Below are 17,341 nucleotides of genomic sequence, written 5' to 3'. Positions count from 1 at the left end.
AAATTACTAAAGTTTTAGTTTTCTGTTGTCTGATTTTTTTTTTTTTATGTCTACTGAACTGGGGCACAGGCCGGAGGTTCAGGGGTGGTGAGAGGATTCATCAGAGACAGAGTGGGGAGCAGAACAGGCAGATCGACTGAAACACTGCTGAGGGGCACACGCCGGAGACAGGAGCGGTCTGCTGTGCCCTGTGGTTCACTCCTGGCTGGGGGTGGGGTTCATGCTGAAGTGGCTGTGCTAGTGTCATAGTGCTGTGCTTTAACCCGTTGCATACCAGGGAGGGTCCTGATTTTTTTTTTTATTACTGAGCAATAATAACTAGAACACATATAGATAGCAGGCCTTTGTTTATGGTTTTAGGGGGGCCTCGTCTTTTCTCTGACTTAGATCTAAGATACGTTCCCGTCTGGCATCTCTTTACTGCAAGCAGTTTCTCTGGTCTCCTCTCTGCCTGTTTTTGTCAATAAAGTTTTACTGGAACACAGACATGTCCCTGTGTTTATGGCTGCCTTCTTGCAGCAACAGTGAGTTGCAACAGAGACTCTGTGCCCACAAAACCTAAGAGCATCTAGCCACACACACACACACACACACACACACACAGAGTTACATAACAGGCAATATAGTATTATGTGGGAGAGACACTCTGTCAGATCCTGGGGAAAAACATCCAGGCTGCTGCTTACTGACGACCTACTATGCTCTGGCTCTGGATGTGGGCAGAGGTCAGAAGTGCTAATTTCCAAACACAGATGAGAAAATGGCCCAGGGAGGGAAAGTGACTTGCCCCGGGTCACCTACTAATAAAGGGCAGAGCCAGGACTGGAGCCAGGATCACGCATCCCCCAGGTGTGGCTTTTCCACAAACACCAGGGTCGGAGGGAACAGCCCGGCCCAGGCATAAGCACGTCTCAGAGAGCCCCATGAGGTGGAGACTGTCCCCAAGTCCATTTTCCAGATGGGAAGACTAAACTGCAGAGAGTAGCCCAGCCCAGCCCTGGGCCTGCTCTCACCAGCATGTCCAGAGAGCTGGACCCAAGGGTAGTGTTTGCGGAAGGAGACCACGAAGGGCGAGTACTTCAGAACGGTCTTCAGTTTCTTCCAGGATTTGTTCTGTGGAGACAGAGCAGGGTGGGGTCAGGATTGAGGCCAAGGAGAGGGCGATGAGATTACTGTCATGTGAGGACCCAGGGTGGACACGGGGCTCTCCGGCACCAGGGGGTTTCATGGAGTGACTGATCCCAAGCTGGCTGTTATGAGCAAAGTCCACGTACAAGATCCCCGCAAAAGCCTCCACTAAGGTGGGAAGATCTCCTGTCCATGCCTCCTCGTCTCTGTCACTTTATTGTCTGTGTGTCTCTCTGTCCTTCTCAAATGAGCAACACTAGGTCGGGTTTGGTGGTAAAGAGCAACTCCACTGGGGACATCCCACCCTCTTGAACTTAGGTTACTGATGCTCTGCCAGTGAGGTATGAGAGAAGGATCCCTTTTGGGGAGGGCCCTTGAAATCGGAGCCTGACTTTCCTTGTGTGTGAGGGGTGGGTGGGTGGGAGGGGGGTTTAAGAATTACAAATAAGTAGAAAACACATTAAGTGAAATTAAGAGAAAATGGAAGCTTCCTCAGTCTGGGCCTTGAGTATGGATAGCATGGAGTAGAGACCTTCACCCACCACTGACACAGGGTCAACATTCAGAACGAACTGAACAAGTCTTTGTTGTTCCAAGTCACCAAATCTGGGGGTTATGTGTTACTATATCAAATCCTGACCTATACTGACTGATAAAGACCAACCCAAAAAGACTGACAGAGAGCTACGGATACAAAAAGTTGAGAAAGGAAAAATTAACAAAGACAGGAGTGGGTGGGCAGGGAATCCGGGGAGAAGGGAAAGAACCCAACAGGAAAACAGAAGCAAAGAGAAAACAAGGATTTCGTTGTATCACACTAACTCGACCCAAAGCTTCGTGAGAGCTGGCCAGTGTCTGATTCACATGCGTGCGTGTGCAGGCACACACATGAGTAGGAGAATATGTTCTCTGCTTCAAGTATACACAGGCCCTGAGCAAGTACAGGTCATCTCCCAAGAAGGAAGCTGTGTGTCCAGGCACTGCCCACCCTCAGCCCCAGGATCAAGCACGTTCTCTCCTATCCTGTCGGAGTCCAGTTGCCTGGTAGACATCTACCAGACAGTGGAAAGGTCAAACAGAGGCAGGATGGGGGGCTGCCGATTCAGGAAAGCCTGTTCCCTCCCCCCTCCAGCTGCCAGCTGTGGGGTGGAGGTGATTAATAAAGGTTCCTGTTTACTAAGCACCTGGAACATTCCAGGCACGATGACAAAGATTCAGTGTGCCATAAGCTACTTAATTCTAAAAACACAACCCCAGGAGGACTGTTGACTGTGTTACAGAGGAGGAAACGGGCTCAGAGGGGTGAAGCTACTTGCCTAAATCACACAGCACATATCTGGGGTTCCATCTCTGTCTGGACTTAGCTGCTACAGCCCTGCTGGATGCAAGTACCTGAGGGCAGGGGCTGCAGGCGTCATGTCTATGACCATGTCCCAAGCCCTGGCCTGACATACAATAGATACTCAGAACAATGTTGCTGAGCTTTAAAGAGGCCAGTTGAAAACTATCTTTTTTTAAAATCAAAAGCGCATTTTGTATCTTCTCTTTTTTCTTAGATCTGATGGTTAATATGGGCTTCTTCATGGCTTCATGGTGGTTTCGGCGCCCATGACGCCTCCTCCAGGAAGCCCTCTCTGATACCCCCCAGTCTGGTCAGTCACTTCCTTGGATTCCCACCATCAACCCTGAAGGCTCTGAGCTGTCTCTGCCTGGGGATGGGCCTCTCCCTTCCCCTCGCCTGGGAGTCCATGAGGACTGTTTTAGTCCAACCTAGGCCAGATGCATGTTGAGGGCTAGGGACTGTTTGCTGTCTGATGAGAAGGGAGAGCAGAGCGGGAAGAAAGAGAGGTGCTGAGTCTCTTATGAGTCCCAGTTGAAGTCAGGTGGCATTTCAAGACAAAGGGAGAAGGAAGCCGGGGCAGTGGACACAGCTTAAGCGACGGGCGGAGGCAGCACCGGGCTGGTGTGGGAGGAACAGTGTGTACAGGGCTCCTCTGCGCAGAGGGTCAGCGGAGGGGAGGCCGGGTAGGAGGGAGCTCTGCTGCTGGGAACGGCCTTCTGGCCACTACGGAAGGCAGTGGAGCAGAAGTGTCTGGTCATGGCTGGGACGGATTCTGGAAAGAGAAGAAAAAACCAGACAGGGAGGCTTGGGAGGAAAGCAAGCTAGAGTTGGATGCGCGCCCCACAGAGCTTAAACTGACTAGGTTTCAACTCTGTTGGAACTGAGTTCGAATCTTGACGCTCGCCAGCCCTGGCCACCGTTAAGCACACAATTGCACACTGAAGATGCCTCAGTGTCCGCATCTGTCAAGTGGAGATAACAACCCCAATCTCCTAGCGCAGTCATAAAGATTCCAAGAATCCTTTCTGGGCTCATTCTCTACAAAAATGAATGCGGTGAAGGGTGGTCAAGGTTCATGACCCCTGCAGGCAGCCAAAGCCACGGAGACGGCTCACGGAAAAGTGTGTGGTATTCAGTAAGGGTTTGAATCTCAGCTCTGAGTCTTCCAAGGGTTGTGACTTAGACAAAAGTGTCTTGACCCCTCAGTGCCTCGGTGTCCCCAGAAAGAAATGGGAGCACAACTAGTATCGACTGCATAGGACTGCTGGGAAGATGAGCGGAGTTCACAGCAGTGAGGAGCTTCACACACGCTGGGCACCAGGGAGTGCTGACCGCCATCGCTACAACTATGGCGTTTACCCTTTTCATTATTTCCATCCACCTGCAGCTAAGCTCTTCTGAGATGGCGAGGAGGCAGCAGAGGAATCAGCAGCGACAGAAAAAGCCAGGGTCAGTTCCTCGACTCAGGCACAGACAAGCTGAGGCTGGTCTGTCTGTATCACATCTGTGGCCACATGTGTGAACATGTTCCTAAGTGAGGCAGGTGGGTGGGGGGTTCAGGGCAGACACCCAAGCCAGAGGCCCAAGGACAGGGGGAGGCAACCCAGCCAGCAGACCTGCCCAGGTGAGATTCCCTGTTTCACACCTGCCTGGGAGCTGAACCTGCCCGGCTGGCCTCCTGATTCACCAGGGCAGAACCACACCCAGGCTGAGGGTGAGGGTGAGGGTTGAGGTTATAAACAAGAGTGTGCAAGCCCCCCAGCCCCTGTGAGTTGGAGGACTACAGGGAGACAGGAGGGTCCCCAGCTAGGCTGGAGGCAGGAGTGGTGGTGGGGTCTCTTGGTGTTTGGGGTTCACACAACTTTTTGAGAATCTAATAAAACTGGTGGACTCACTCCCTATAAAGTGGATGGGCCCTGAGTCAGCCACGGGCCCAGTCCACGGAATCTGGGATAGAAAGTGCACGTTTCTGCCTTACTATACCCGTGTGCTTTAGATTTTGGGGTCACAGACTCTCCCAAGGATCTGCTATAAAAATGTGTGTGCGCGCACAGACTCACACGATCACACAATGTCAAAGGTTCCTGGGCACCACACTGACATGGGCCAGTGGCCATTTTAGACCCCAGGCCTGGAGGCAGTGGGTCAGGGTTAAGAACCCACCTGCCAGGGGGAAAAGGTCGGTGAATGGAATAGGGAGCTGGAGATGAAATTGCTGGGGGTGCTAGATCAACTTCTCAAAGCAAAGCAGAGGAATTCGGCATGGGGGGGGACGGTTCTAGCTCAAAGGCAGGATGGATCCCACTCACCCCAGACCTGTCCTCGGGGTCGCTGGCACCTCCACCCCCGGCCACCACGTCATCCTCAGACTCGTCGTCGAAAGAGGAGGCAGAGGAGAAGCCGCCACTGCTCCCGTCAACCCTGGAGCGGGGTCCCACTGGCTGAGCCTCAGGCTCAGGGGTTTCAGGAGTGATGATGAGCCGGGGCACAGGGGTCAGGGAGGTACACTCCAGGTGAGAGTACAGGTGAGTCACCGACTCCCCAGGTTCTGGTTCCACTAATGGGCCATCTTGGCCGGGCTCCTCCAAAAGGCAGTCTGTCTCAAGCTCTGTCTGGGGTCCATCAGTATCTGGTGTCTGGGCACCATCAGCACCAGGCTGTGACCAGGAACCATCAGAATCTTGTGTAGGGAAACCACCAATGTCAGGCTGTTTCCACACAGTTTCCAAATCCTGTGGCGTCCTGGAGCCATCGGGGTACAGTTCTTCCCAGGAGCCATCAGCGCTCGGCTCCGTTGAGGGACTGGACTCCTCCGGCTCGGGCCGGAGGCTGGACTCGTTCTGAGGGGTCCGGAGGTTACCAGCCCAGGGCTGGCCGCCCGCAGGCTGGGTCTGTGACCCACGTATTTCTAGTTCTGTGCCGGGCCCATCCACGCCGGGCTGTGCGCCGGGACTGTCCGTCCCTGGTTGAACCTGGAGGTCGGACCGCTGAGGATCAATCCCAAAGCCATCGGTCTCGGTCTCGGTCTCGGTCTCGGTCTCGGGCCCGGCTGCCTCCAGCTCTGACCAGGGGCTGCTCTCTTCTGGCTGTGTCGGGGGGCTGGACCGGCCCGGCTCCGTCCTTTGGCTGGGCCGCTCCGCCGCCGCTCCGCGGCCAGCTGCTTCAGGCTCGGCCAGTCCGTCCGTCCGCGACTCAGGCCCCAGGCCGGTTCTCTCCGGCTCTGAGGGGAGGCTGGGCTCCTCGGTCGCGGCGCCGGGCCCGCCCCCCTCGGGCGGCCCCGCCGGGCCCCCAGCGCCGGGCCCAGGTCGCTGTTGCCCAGGTTGCCGCCGCCGCCCCCCTCGCGGCGCCTCCAGTCCCATGCGGGCCGCCTCCGGCAGCTCCCCGTCCTCTGCCTCGCTCAAGCTCCCACGGCACGGGCAGCGCCTCATGCCCGCTCCCTAGGTTCGGGCTACGGCCCGACCCAGGCCCTCCTGCCCCTTTAAATCCTGCGAGGGGTGTGGCTGGGGAGCCCCGACTCGCGGGTTCCGGCCGCCGAGCGCCAGCCGCCCGGCCACGCAGGGGTTAACCGATACTCCCTCCCCCCGGGAAAGCCCCGAAGCCCCGCCCTGACGGATGTGACGTGTAGGGGCGGGTCTAGTCTGGCCCCGCCCGTCTCAGTGGGAGGGGTTGGGCTCGCAGGGAGTGCCGCGCGTCAGGGTTGGGTGTGGGACATTGGGGACCTGGTCGCGGGCCAGCGGCTCCCCCTCCTTAGACCCTCGCTACCCGCACAGCATCCTTACGCCCCTCAGTGGCCACTTCAGCTTCCCTGAAACTCCTGGTGATGAGACCAGAAGCGTGGCCACTGTTCTGGCTGGATCAGAACGGATTTGTAAAGAGTTCTGCAGGATCCCCGGGAGCTGACCCACATGGCGCCGCAGACCACTCCTGTCTCCCCGCTGCTCCCCTCAGCAGTGTACTTTGTCAGTCTGCCTATTCTGCTCCCCACTCTGTCACTAATGAGTCCTCTCACTGCCCCTGCACCTCTGGACTGTACCCCAGTTTTTTTATGTATAAATAAATAAATCTTAAAAAAATTAAAAGGGGCCTCCCTGGTAGTGTAAGGTCTGAGCACTGTGAAGCTATCACCAGCCACTGCAGCAGAAGTTCAATCCCAGCCCGGGACTGACCCACATGCCTCAACAGACCTCTCCTATCTACTCCGCTGCTCCCTTCAGTGTGTTTCTGTTCCCTGCCTGTTCTGTTCCCCATTTTGTCTTTGGTGAATCCTCTCACCACCAGCCCCCACCCCCCTACTCCCGCCCCTCTGGCCTACTTCCCAGCTCTTGTATGCATAAATAAATCTTTAAAAACAAAAAAAGGAAATTTTCCCCATGTACAGAGTACTTTTTCTGCACCAGGCTGTGTGCCAAACTCTACAAATATTCTACTGCACCTCTTTCTGTCTCTCTCCTCCATACCACGAACCCATTTTACAGATGGAGCCTCTGTGACCCAGAGGTCTAATATTCACTTGTAGCCAGCGAGCTATTTGATATGACCTCACATATGTGAAGCATGTGACTGGGCACCCTCAGGACAGTTCTGTAGAGTTATTGTCATAGGAGCTTTTTATATAGTTTGCCCCTAATGGTAAGCTGTCACCCAGCTCCTGAGTCAGACCCTGTATCTGGAGGGGGACAGGGGTAGTTTCTGTCTTGAAACTGAGTCACTTAAGAGAGGGCATTGGGTCAAAGCCCAGGGCCCTAAAATGAGCCATCTTTTCATAGACCAGTGAGAGGTCGTAGCCAGGGGTGCCCTAGAAATCATACAGGTGGAAAAGCTGAGACCCTGAGGGGGTTAAGGCTCTTCTGAGATCACATAACACAGGGAAGTTCCTGGGAGGTCTGACTCCTGACAAAGGAAGTGGAGGAGGTGAGCCAGGGGCAGGGGGTGTTTCTGCGGGTCAAAGCATCTCATGCCTCCTTTCCCAGGGGTGGGGGAGATGCCCCAGCCAGCTGCTTCTATTCCAGACAGTGAGAAGAGGGGTGAGTCAGCCTGCTGTGGGGAGAAGCAGACTTTCAACTTGCCCCTCACCCCCCCCCACCACACACACCCAGATGGACTTGGGAGCTATTTTTCTGGGATGCCAAGTCTCCTGACTCAGCACTGGGAATCTTGGCTGAGTGAGTTCTGGGAAATGTCAGGCCTACAGGAAACAGAGGGCTCCCACTCACACCATCCCGCAGGTGGGCGGGAGCAGAGAGAAAGCAAAGTGCATGAGGGAACAGGGACCCAGCATACTCGGGGCCGAGTGGGAGGGGGAGAGTGAGAGAGGGGGACCGTTGGCAAGCAGGGCATGGGTTATACGTGCAAGGGAGGAGACTGGTGCGGGGATTTTTTTTTAAAGCAGAGGGTGGGTGTGCAAAGTAGAGGGGCTTTGTGTGCAAGGGCAATGATTGCAGGGAAGGTGTGTGTTAAAACAGATGTTGAGCCTGCTGGAAGTAAAAATAAGAATGGAAGCTGGCAAGGTGTTCGCACGGAGGAGAAATGTGGAGTTTCTAAGGGAGAGGGACGTTGCACAAAAAGACCACGTAGGGAGCAAAGACAGACAGGTCCGCGCAGTGCAAGGCACCTGAGGTGACAGGAAGGGCATAAATGGGCACGTGTGCTTTCCCGCGACGCCCCGCGGGCCCCAACGTCCACCCCGAGGCCCCGCCCCTGGATCCGCCTCCTCACGCACAGCGGGACGTGCTGCACGTCGGTCAGCGAGCCACTGATCCGCCATTGGCTATCTGACCGGAGGGGGCGGGCATACGGGCGTATGCCGGAAGCGCTGGAGGCCCCCACGCGTAGAGGACCCGGCGCCTGGGATCTGTGGGTACTTAGCAACGGGGGGGAGGGGCTCCCAGATGGGGGGGACACGCGAGGAAATGTGGGTGCCAAGCAACAGAGGGAAGGAGGTGCCTAGCAACGAGGGGGACTCAGAAGTGGAGAGGTAGTCCTGGAGGATCTGTGGGTGTCTGGCAACGGGGGAGGACCCTAGCAACGGGGGAGGACCCTAGCAACGATGGGAAGTGGGACAGGGAGAAAGTGGGTTTGGAGAGGCGCGCGGGGAGAGCTGTGGATTCCTAGCAACAAGAAAGGGAACCCGGAGGAACAGGGGTCAGGGAAGCTATTAACCGGGAGAGGGAGTCTTTGGTGGGTGAGTCTCAGAGTGGACATTGGAGAAACATGAGGGCAAAGCGAGGCAGAGCAGGGACGTCAGTCCCACAACCCCCAGAATGATCACTCCTCTTCCCCTACCAGGCAATGTGGCTGGAGGTGGGGGGCCTACTGCGGGGCACCTGTGGACACCTGGGTCGGACCGTTCTGCCGTGTGGGGCTCTGGGGCCTGGGCCCCACTGGTGGGTAAGAGGCTGGGGAGAGGACTCCCAGGGGAAGAGGCCAAGGGAGGCGTCAGGGGTAAAAGTACAGGGAGGGAGTCCAAAAGGGCTAACAAGCCCCATATTCTCTCCCCTTACCAATGTTCCCCTCTTTTACAGGGGCCCTGTGGGAGTTCTTGGGCCCAAAAGTTTCATCAGGATGGTCCTGGCAGAGGCTTGGATGAGGAGGACATTCGCAGGGCACGGGAGGCCCGGCTCAGGAAGTCACCCCGACCCCAGGTATCATTGTCTTCCTCCAGCCAGCAGCACCCCATGAAGGCAGCGGCCCCCCTTACCTGAGCTGGGGAAAGGGTATGGCACTAGCTCGAGTGTACTCCCTGGGTCCTGTGCCCACCTTCCCCCCCTCAGACTTCCTCCCCATTTCCCAGCTGAGTGGACGCTCTCGAGAACGCAAGGTGCCGGCCTCCCGGATCAGCCGCTTGGCCAACTTTGGGGGTAGGTGTGACTGTGGGAGATTGTGACCTAGATCAGAGGAGACGCTATTGACAGAATGAAACAAGGGAGAGGGTGAATCAGAGACAGACGGGAAGAGGCTGGAGGTAAATACCTGCCAGAGGAGAGAGAAACAGAGCATGAATTGAGAACTCAGAGCGCGCCAGGCCCACACCCATGTGTCGCTTTCCCGGGATCCATGAGTGTTACTTCCATTCTCTAGATGAGGAAATGGCAGCTACAAGAGGCGAAGTGACAGGACTATTCAGGTCACACTTTGCGTGAAATAGTTTAGTGGGTTGCACTCCTTTAGAAGACTAGAATGGGACATTTGAGACTAGAAGGAAAATCTTATTGAAAATCTTATACATTACATATATATTGGTCTCTCCTGTCTTTTTTCCTGCAGGTCATGATTCAAGGTTTAAAGATAACCTAGTCATAACATGAAGGGGGAATCCAATGTACAGCCTCCAACTTTAACACCAGGCAGGCTGCCCAGGACTCAAGGGGTGATTCTGCCCCAGCCTCACTCTGACTGGGGCATTGTTACGCCAGGTTTCCGGGCTTTGATTTTCTTTTCTGTAAAATGGGAGTTCTTCTATAAAACTTTCCTCATGAGGATGTAAGGACAAAATGATTGCGTGCCTAAGAGGCATGGGGAGTGGTTCCTGGCATGTAGAAAGTGATCCAGAAGTGCCAGTTCTGACTACAGCAGTGAGAGGCAGAGGAAATCAGAGTCGGGGAAATAACCTCCAACAGTGATGGCGCAGCAATTGGAGGGTGCAGGGCAGAGTGTAGAAAAAGCTGCCTCAGAGAATGGAGAGGTGGGGCCCCCCTGATGGTGCAGGGGTTAAAGTGTAGCACTGTGGGACTGTACGCAGCCACTGATCCCGGGCCAGGGAGCTGACCCACAGGACACAGCAGACTGACCTTTCCTGTTTCCCTGCTGCTCCCCTCAGCAGTGGATTTCAGTCATTCTGCCTGTTCTGCTCCCTGCTCTGTCTCTGGTGCATCCTCACCTGCACCCCCCACCCTACCCCACCCACCTCTGACCTGTAACCCAGTTTTTGTTTTTTTTTTATAATAGTGGATAAACTTTTTATGTAACCCAGTTCTTGCATGCATAGATAAATATTTAAAAAACAAAAAAAGAGAAAGGAGAGGTGAGCATGAAGACGAGGAGATGAAGACAGAAAATGAGGCATAATAGGGAGACCAAGAGCCCTGGGGATCATCATTTCAGGCCTCTTGCCCTGGGCTGCATGCATGCTAGAATCATCTGGATGCTTGTGAAACTCAGATTTCCAACCCTCATTTCAGGCCTGGAGCCTCTGGAGTGGGGTCTGGGCCATGTATTTACAGAAGCTCTGCAAATGACTGCAGTGTGCAGCAGGAGAGAGGGAGGCCTGGTGAGAGGGCTACCGAAAGGGGGAGCTCCCCGCTTTAAGGGACCCCCAAGCAGGGAGAGAGCAAGTGAGAGAATGAGTGGGGACCAGAGAGAGCCGGCCGGCCGCAGAGGGTAGGAGACAGGTGTGTTTAGAGAGCGGGTGCAGGGCGGTGAGGGGCTGCACAGGGCTGGCGGGCGCTCAGCCTCCTCTCTTACTGCCAGGGCTGGCCGTGGGCCTCGGGCTGGGAGCGCTGGCTGAGCTGGCCAAGAAGTCTCTGCCCGGAGGACATCTCCAGTCAGGTGAGTAAGCCAGGCTGGCTGGCTTCAGACCCAGCGTGGTGGCCTGGGGCAAGTGGCGGCACCTCTCAGAACCCCAGGATCCTTTGGTGGAAATTGGAGGTGATGATAACACACCCACCTCTTAGCATCACTGTGGAAAGTTCAAAACAGGGCCAGGTGGGGGTCAGGGGTGTAAGATCGAAGCCTGTCTTGTGAGAAAAAAAAAAAAAATTGGAGCCTCAGGTGTTGAATTCCTAACTGTGAGGAGAGGAAAACTGAAACTAGGTCTGTGTATACCAAAGATGGGTGAAAACACGGGCAGATAAGCTTGCGGGTAAGATTCCTCACTCGGTCAGCGTCTTGAAGCAATGCTGGCTCTGGATAGTCCAGATTAAAGAGATGCAGGAGACATTAGCTGACATGGGATAGTGTGCACCTTCTTGGACGTCAGCTTAAAAAAAAGTGTGAACAGCTGGGGGACATTGGGGGGTCTGAATGTGGGCTGCAGAGTAGATATTGGGGGTGAGTGCGAATTTCTGAGGTGTGATGATGATGCTGTGATTGTGTAGGGGAAGATCTTTATTGGTAGCAGAGCTTGAGTGCACTGCCTGCAAGTGGGTCAGCAGAAAATAATAATAGTAAGTGTTTGGGTACAGACACAGATGAAGCTGATGAAGCAGAAGTTTGCACTGTGGGATCGGGTGGGTGCGTGGGTGCTCATGGTGTCACGCAGGCAACTTTTCTGTCTGTTTGGAGTTTTTTCAAAATAAAAAGTTGGAGATTGGAGGGCTGGACTTTAGGGTACCATGAACCTAGATCTGGCACTTCTTTGCTGTGTGACCCAGGGCCAGGCACTAAACCTCTCTGAATCTCTTGCTTCCTTGCTTGAAAGGTTAAATAAACGCCTCTAGGTTAATTATGGAGATATAGCCAGAGGACCCCCAAAGACACTTAGCATTCTTCCCAGCTCAGGGTGAACCCTTAGTAAAGGGCTCAGCAGGTTTTAAAACAAAATGTATAAAGGCTTTATTAAATACAAATGTATTTTGTATGCGGAACTATGCACGGACCAGAAGCCAGCAGCTTCGTTCATTTGCACAGAGCAGACACATCTGTGCACTCAGCTGAGGGGCCCCTGGAACAGCAGTTCTTAAGCTTTTTGGTGTCAGCACCCCTGGACACTCTTAAACCGAGGAATGGAGGGCTGAAACATCTGAAACGTAGCCGATTGCTGGCCGTCAACAGGAAGGAAGCGCTGATTCCTTCTGTCGTGTGGGTGAATGTTGAAACAAGCTCCCAAGTGAAATAAGCCAGGCCCAGATCACCACATGCTGTCCGATCTGTTTGTTTGGAATGTCCAGCAGAGGGAAATGTATAGAGATGAAAAGTAGATTAGTGGTGTCCAGACTGGGGGAGTTAGGGAGCAGGCTGGTGGGATGGGAGTGAGTGACTGCTGATAGGCACAAGGTTTTTTTTGGGGGTGATGAAAACTTTCTAAAGTTGGGGATAGAGGCACACTCAGATAAATGAAAGGCATTATTCCACCTCTCCAAAACTGGGTAAATTATGTGGGATGTAGATTATATCTTAATAAAACTTTAAAAACAGCATGAGCGGCCCTCCCTGGTTAAAGCACAGCACTGAAGCTAAAGCCACTTGCGCATGAGTTTGATACCCGCCAGCCCCGGAGGTGACCACATGGCGTGGCAGACCTCTCCTGACCCGCCCACTGCTCCCCTCAGCAGTATATTTCGTAGATCTGACTGTTCTGCTCCCCACTCTGTCTCTGGTGAAGCCTCTCGCCGCCCCTGAGCCTCTGGCCTGTACCCCAGTTCTGTATGCACAAATAAATCTTAAAAAAAAAAAAAAAAAAAAAAAAGCATGAGGACCCAAAAGAGCTTATTTGTGTGGGACATATATATGGATATTTACTGCATCAGAGAGGAAGACTGGGGCAATTTAAAACAGAAGAATATAAGCACACACAGGCTATATCAGAGCAGTGTCATCAACGTGGGCTAAGGAGCTCCTGGAAAACTACTCTGAACACTTGTGGGGGGCTGGGAATAAAAAGGGGCAAATGACATACTGATATGAAAATAGTTTTGATCTCACAGACCCTCCTGAAAGGTCTCAGGGGCCCTCAGGGATCCCCCTGGCTGCCCTAGGTTTCTTCCCTTTCCAGAAGTTCTTCTCATGCTCCCTTCTGGTCACTCCCCTACGCCCCAAGGTGTCTGCCTCTGACACCCAAGATTGCTGTGTTTGCACTTCACAACAATGCAAACAGACTGTCTTCTGTGTTCTAGCTTCTTTTGTTCCACGTGATATTTGAGGGCTGCATCCACACTGCTGTGGGTGGATATAGGAGATTTATCAGGCTGCAGGAGTTACTGATGATTCCTGTTCATTCTATTGGTGGCCATTTGGGTTATATACAGCTTGGAACTGGTGTGAACAGGTCTCTGTAAACCTTCTTGGGTTTAACCGTGCTGGGCATATTTCTGTGTTTCTTGTGGTGCTTTACTGAGAAGCAGTATTGCCCTGGGTACAGGCTTGTACTTTAGAGTCTTACCAGCTGTTCACCAGAGGGCTTGTGTCATGACTTGGGGTTGGCATTCTAGCTGCTCCATGTCCTTAGTCCTTGTCAACACTTGATATTGTCTGTTCCACTTTAGCCCTCTGGTGGGCACACAGTAGTGTTGCAGTGGCTTTTTTTGTGGCTGCCGCACTAATGTTATTCTCTCCACCCCAGAGGGTGGCTCCCCCCCAGGTGCCAGCCCTTTCCTGTCAGAGGCCAACGCCGAGCGCATCGTGCAGACCTTGTGTACAGTTCGGGGGGCCGCCCTCAAGGTTGGCCAGATGCTCAGCATCCAGGGTATAGCAGTACCTTGACTCGTGAGCCGTGACCCCACTTCTACCCCACCCCACCCTTTAAACTGCCCCACTGCAGAAACTCCCATGGGGCCCTTCCTTGCCTCCTCTCTCACTGCCTCCCTCACTCTGCTGTCTCCCAAGACAACAGCTTCATCAGTCCCCAGCTACAGCGCATCTTCGAGCGAGTGCGCCAGAGTGCCGACTTCATGCCCCGCTGGCAGATGCTGGTGAGTGTCCCTGGGGGTGGGCAGCGAGGGAAGTGGCTGCCTAACCTACCTGGCTGTCTTCCCTACCTAACGCCACACCTCAGTTCCCCTTCTGTAAACTGAGGAGTACCAAAGCTCACACCAGGGCTGCATGATGATTGACCAAATGGTGCAGGGCACTCAACTACATCCCTAATTTATACCCTCAGGGCTGCTATAAATTAGTACATGTTATACCCGGAGAACGGCCCCGATAGACTGTGAGTGACATGCAAGAGTTAGCTCTTGGTATTACTGGTTTTGTAATTAAAGGAGATCTTGCCTGTAAATAGGTTGGCACAGCGCCTGGCACTGAGTAAGTGCCCAAGACACGAGCTGTTCTTCTAATCAGTGGGTAAGGGTATGGGAACGGGATCCAGACACCTGCTTTCCTTCTGGGGCTTCTGTTCCTTGGCCACGTGACCCTGTGCAGTCCCTGCCCCTGTCTCAGCCACTCTGAACAGGACTTGGCCCACTGGAAGCTTCTGTCAGCCTTAGCTCTTCCTCACCACATACCATTTGCATTAATAACATGAGTACAGTCAAGACTTACCAATCTACCAATAATAGCAAGCCCCTGCAGCAGCCTGCACTGCCTCGGGAGCCCAGGGTTGGCACGCACTGGGGTGATTGGGGGGGCTCAGAGTCCACCCCGGCCAAGAGACTTTCCTCGGAGCGTCCATTTCCTTATCTGTAAAATGGGGGAGCAGCCAGGGGCATGGCCGGGGCCCAGCGCTAGGGTTACCATGTAGAACACTTAGCACAGGAAATAAACTCGAGGTCCGTGGCCTTGACAGTAACCATGCTCCCCTTCCCCCAGAGAGTTCTGGAGGAGGAGCTCGGCAGGGGCTGGCAGGCCAAGGTGGCCTCCTTGGAGGAGGTTCCCTTTGCCGCCGCCTCCATCGGGCAGGTGCACCAGGGCGTGCTGAGGGACGGGACAGAGGTGGCCGTGAAGATCCAGGTGAGAGGGTGGGCAGGTGGGCAGGTGGGCACCCTGCTGTCTGGGAGGAATGACACCCCTCCTCCCACTGCCCCCTCAGTACCCAGGTGTTGCCCAGAGCATCCAGAGTGACGTGCAGAACCTGCTGGCGGTGCTCAAGATGAGTGTGGCCCTGCCGGAGGGTGAGGCCCATTCATCCCCGGTGGGGGGTTGCACCCTGAAGAGAGAAAGGGGACCCTTTGGAGGAGTAGGGCGAGTGGGAGGCAGGGCATGCCTCTGTGGGTGGCGGTGGGGTGGGGGTGTGAGTCTGGGGATGCCCTGGCTGGGGAGCCCAGAGAGTGCGAGCGTCTGCGGAAAAGATGAACTTAGAGACCATGACAGAGAGACAGAAGCCCAGCTGGAATCTAGAAACAGACATGGGGGCTGCGCATGAAAGAGCCAAGAAGCAGGAAGGCAGCACAAGTGGGACCGAGTCTGGGACAGCACGTGGACAGCACCTGAAAAGGGTGGACTTCGGCAGGGGGTGCAGGGGGTCCTGTGTGTGCCAGAGCCAGAGCAGGAGGCCTCCCGGTGGCACAGGGGTTACAAGTCAGCGCTACCAGTTATAGGCAGCCACAGTTCGATCCCGGCCAGGGAGTGACCCCTGTCCCGCCCGCGGCGCCCCTCAGCAGTGGATTTCAATCCATCCGCCTGTTCTGCTCCCCACTCTCTCTCTGGTGAATCCTCTCACCCCTCACATCTCTGACGTACATCCCTTCTCTTCTATGCACAAATAAGCAAAAATAAATCTTAAAAAAGAAAGGAGCGAGGGGCAGTGGAGGGCAGTCCTGGACGAGTCAGAGACGAAGGAGTGTGACTGCGCGGCAGGGCTAGAGCAGGCCATATGTGTGCCTGTGACAGGCGGACCCCCGGGGAGAGACTTCAGGAGAAGCCGGAGAGGGGAAGTGTCCGAGTGACAGTGTGAGGGACGGAGTGAGACGGGTCGGGCAGGAGCCGGCACAGCGTCTGGGGCAGGGCAGGGGCTGGGGCCTTCCCTGCTGACACGGCTGCCCCCGCTGCCTCCTCAGGCCTGTTTGCGGAGCAGAGCCTGCAGGCCTTGCAACAGGAGCTGGCCTGGGAGTGTGACTACCGTCGCGAGGCAGCGTGTGCCCAGACCTTCAGGTGAGCTGGGCCCCGCGGCCCGAGAGCCCTTTCTCTCCAGCTTTTCTGCTTCCTCCCTCCAGGCCGTGGGCAGTAGATGCCACCGCAGCCTCTGACAGTTGGAGTTCCGGGCTGGGGCTGGCAACTCTTTTCGATCAGGTGTCCCCTGCTCCCTTCACTCATGGCTTCCTTTAGCCCTGTGAGCTTGGGCAGGTCCCTTCCTCTCTAGGCGTCAGTTTTTACAACTAGTAAGTGGGTCACTGGGTGTAACCACTGCAGTGGGTGGGGGAGACGGGCATGTCAGCAGGCATTTAATGACAGGAGGGACGGTGACACCCCCTGACAAAGACCTAGCAGCGTGATGGTGTCAAGAGTTGGAGAACATGGGGCTCCAGGGCACCCCATATACACTGAGCAGGAGGAGGGTGACGTAAGCGTTTTGGGAAACAGCTTGGCATCATTGAAAAAGTCTTGATACACAACAATTATCCTCCTTGCTAAATACTCGAGGGACACACCAGTATACACCTTTAGACTCTTCCAGAATGCTCAGACAAGCAACCGTCCCAAACTGGAAACAACTGAAATCTATCAGCTTCACCTAGGAGGGGGCATAACTAAGTTCTGGCATATTCACCGGTGGAACATCGTATACAGCAGTAAACACGACCACGCAGCTCCAAGAATGACGTCGTTTCTGAGAAGCATGGAGACTGCAGCACTTACGGAAACCCCAGTGAGAGCTTCAGTGTGGCCCGTGTGCTGGTTCTAGCGAGCTTTACAGCTGTGGAGTGAGAGGCGTGCACGGGAAGGCAGTGGCTAGGGACAGCGGCTAGGCCCCCTCGGCCCTGCACAGGCAGTGTGAGCTGAGTCAGCGAAGGTAAAAGGGAACAAGAACAGAAAGGCCCAAACATGACCTGGGGGGAGGCAAGGTGCGATTTTCCCGCCTTCAGGACCTCCCCTTAACACTTGGAATAAAACCAAATTTCATTCCCCAGCGCCTTCCCATCCCCCCACACCCCCCCTCCCCCCATTCCAGCTGCCCCAGATTCCCACCAAGAGCCTCACCTGTGTCCTTTGACTTCCAAACCTCACATTGACACACTTCTCTCAATCTGATGCTCGTCTGCTTGGTTGGAGACTGTGGTC

The 17,341-nt window shown here is 54.7% G+C and overlaps 3 protein-coding genes across 6 annotated transcripts in view; 1 reads left to right on the top strand and 2 right to left on the bottom strand.

The window, feature by feature from the left end:
* Positions 1-413, bottom strand: part of LOC101636947 (inositol-trisphosphate 3-kinase C) — a 17,599-nt gene extending 17,186 nt beyond the window's left edge. Inside the window, exon 1 of the mRNA XM_012733467.1 lies at positions 399-413. Coding sequence (XP_012588921.1) covers positions 399-413 — 15 coding nt within the window. The remainder of the gene's footprint in view (positions 1-398) is intronic.
* A 421-nt stretch (positions 414-834) lies between these two features.
* LOC105854447 (inositol-trisphosphate 3-kinase C-like) lies at positions 835-5,994 on the bottom strand. The gene is made up of 2 exons (XM_012733466.1): positions 4,780-5,994; positions 835-1,113 (listed from the first exon to the last, which is right to left on the bottom strand). Exons 1-2 carry the CDS (start codon positions 5,896-5,898, stop codon positions 835-837), a joined length of 1,398 nt encoding a protein of 465 aa, XP_012588920.1. The 5' UTR covers positions 5,899-5,994.
* Positions 5,995-8,279: 2,285 nt separating this feature from the next.
* Positions 8,280-17,341, top strand: part of ADCK4 (aarF domain containing kinase 4) — a 16,022-nt gene continuing 6,960 nt past the window's right edge. The window contains exons 1-10 of one of the 4 annotated variants that reach the window (XM_004693898.2): positions 8,280-8,327; positions 8,756-8,857; positions 8,992-9,111; positions 9,261-9,327; positions 10,937-11,014; positions 13,746-13,868; positions 14,009-14,094; positions 14,933-15,073; positions 15,153-15,234; positions 16,120-16,213. In XM_004693898.2, coding sequence (XP_004693955.2) covers positions 8,759-8,857; positions 8,992-9,111; positions 9,261-9,327; positions 10,937-11,014; positions 13,746-13,868; positions 14,009-14,094; positions 14,933-15,073; positions 15,153-15,234; positions 16,120-16,213 — 890 coding nt within the window. In that variant the 5' untranslated portion in view covers positions 8,280-8,327; positions 8,756-8,758. The other 3 variants (XM_012733779.1, XM_012733780.1, XM_012733781.1) reach the window with 3 other exon arrangements.

Source organism: Condylura cristata, unplaced genomic scaffold (genome assembly GCF_000260355.1).
Source record: "Condylura cristata isolate star-nosed mole 26May11 unplaced genomic scaffold, ConCri1.0 scaffold00041, whole genome shotgun sequence".
Taxonomy (NCBI): domain Eukaryota; kingdom Metazoa; phylum Chordata; class Mammalia; order Eulipotyphla; family Talpidae; genus Condylura; species Condylura cristata.
This window is presented reverse-complemented; position numbering and strand designations above follow the sequence as displayed.

What these genes read in the sequence shown, in the direction of transcription:
- LOC105854447 (XM_012733466.1), bottom strand. Translation starts at nt 5,898, where the DNA reads ATGAGGCGCTGCCCGTGCCGTGGGAGCTTGAGCGAGGCAGAGGACGGG. An exon ending in ACCCCGAGGACAGGTCTGGG is followed by an intron (nt 1,114 to 4,779) that starts GTGAGTGGGATC and finishes CTGTCTCCACAG; the next exon opens with AACAAATCCTGGAAGAAACT.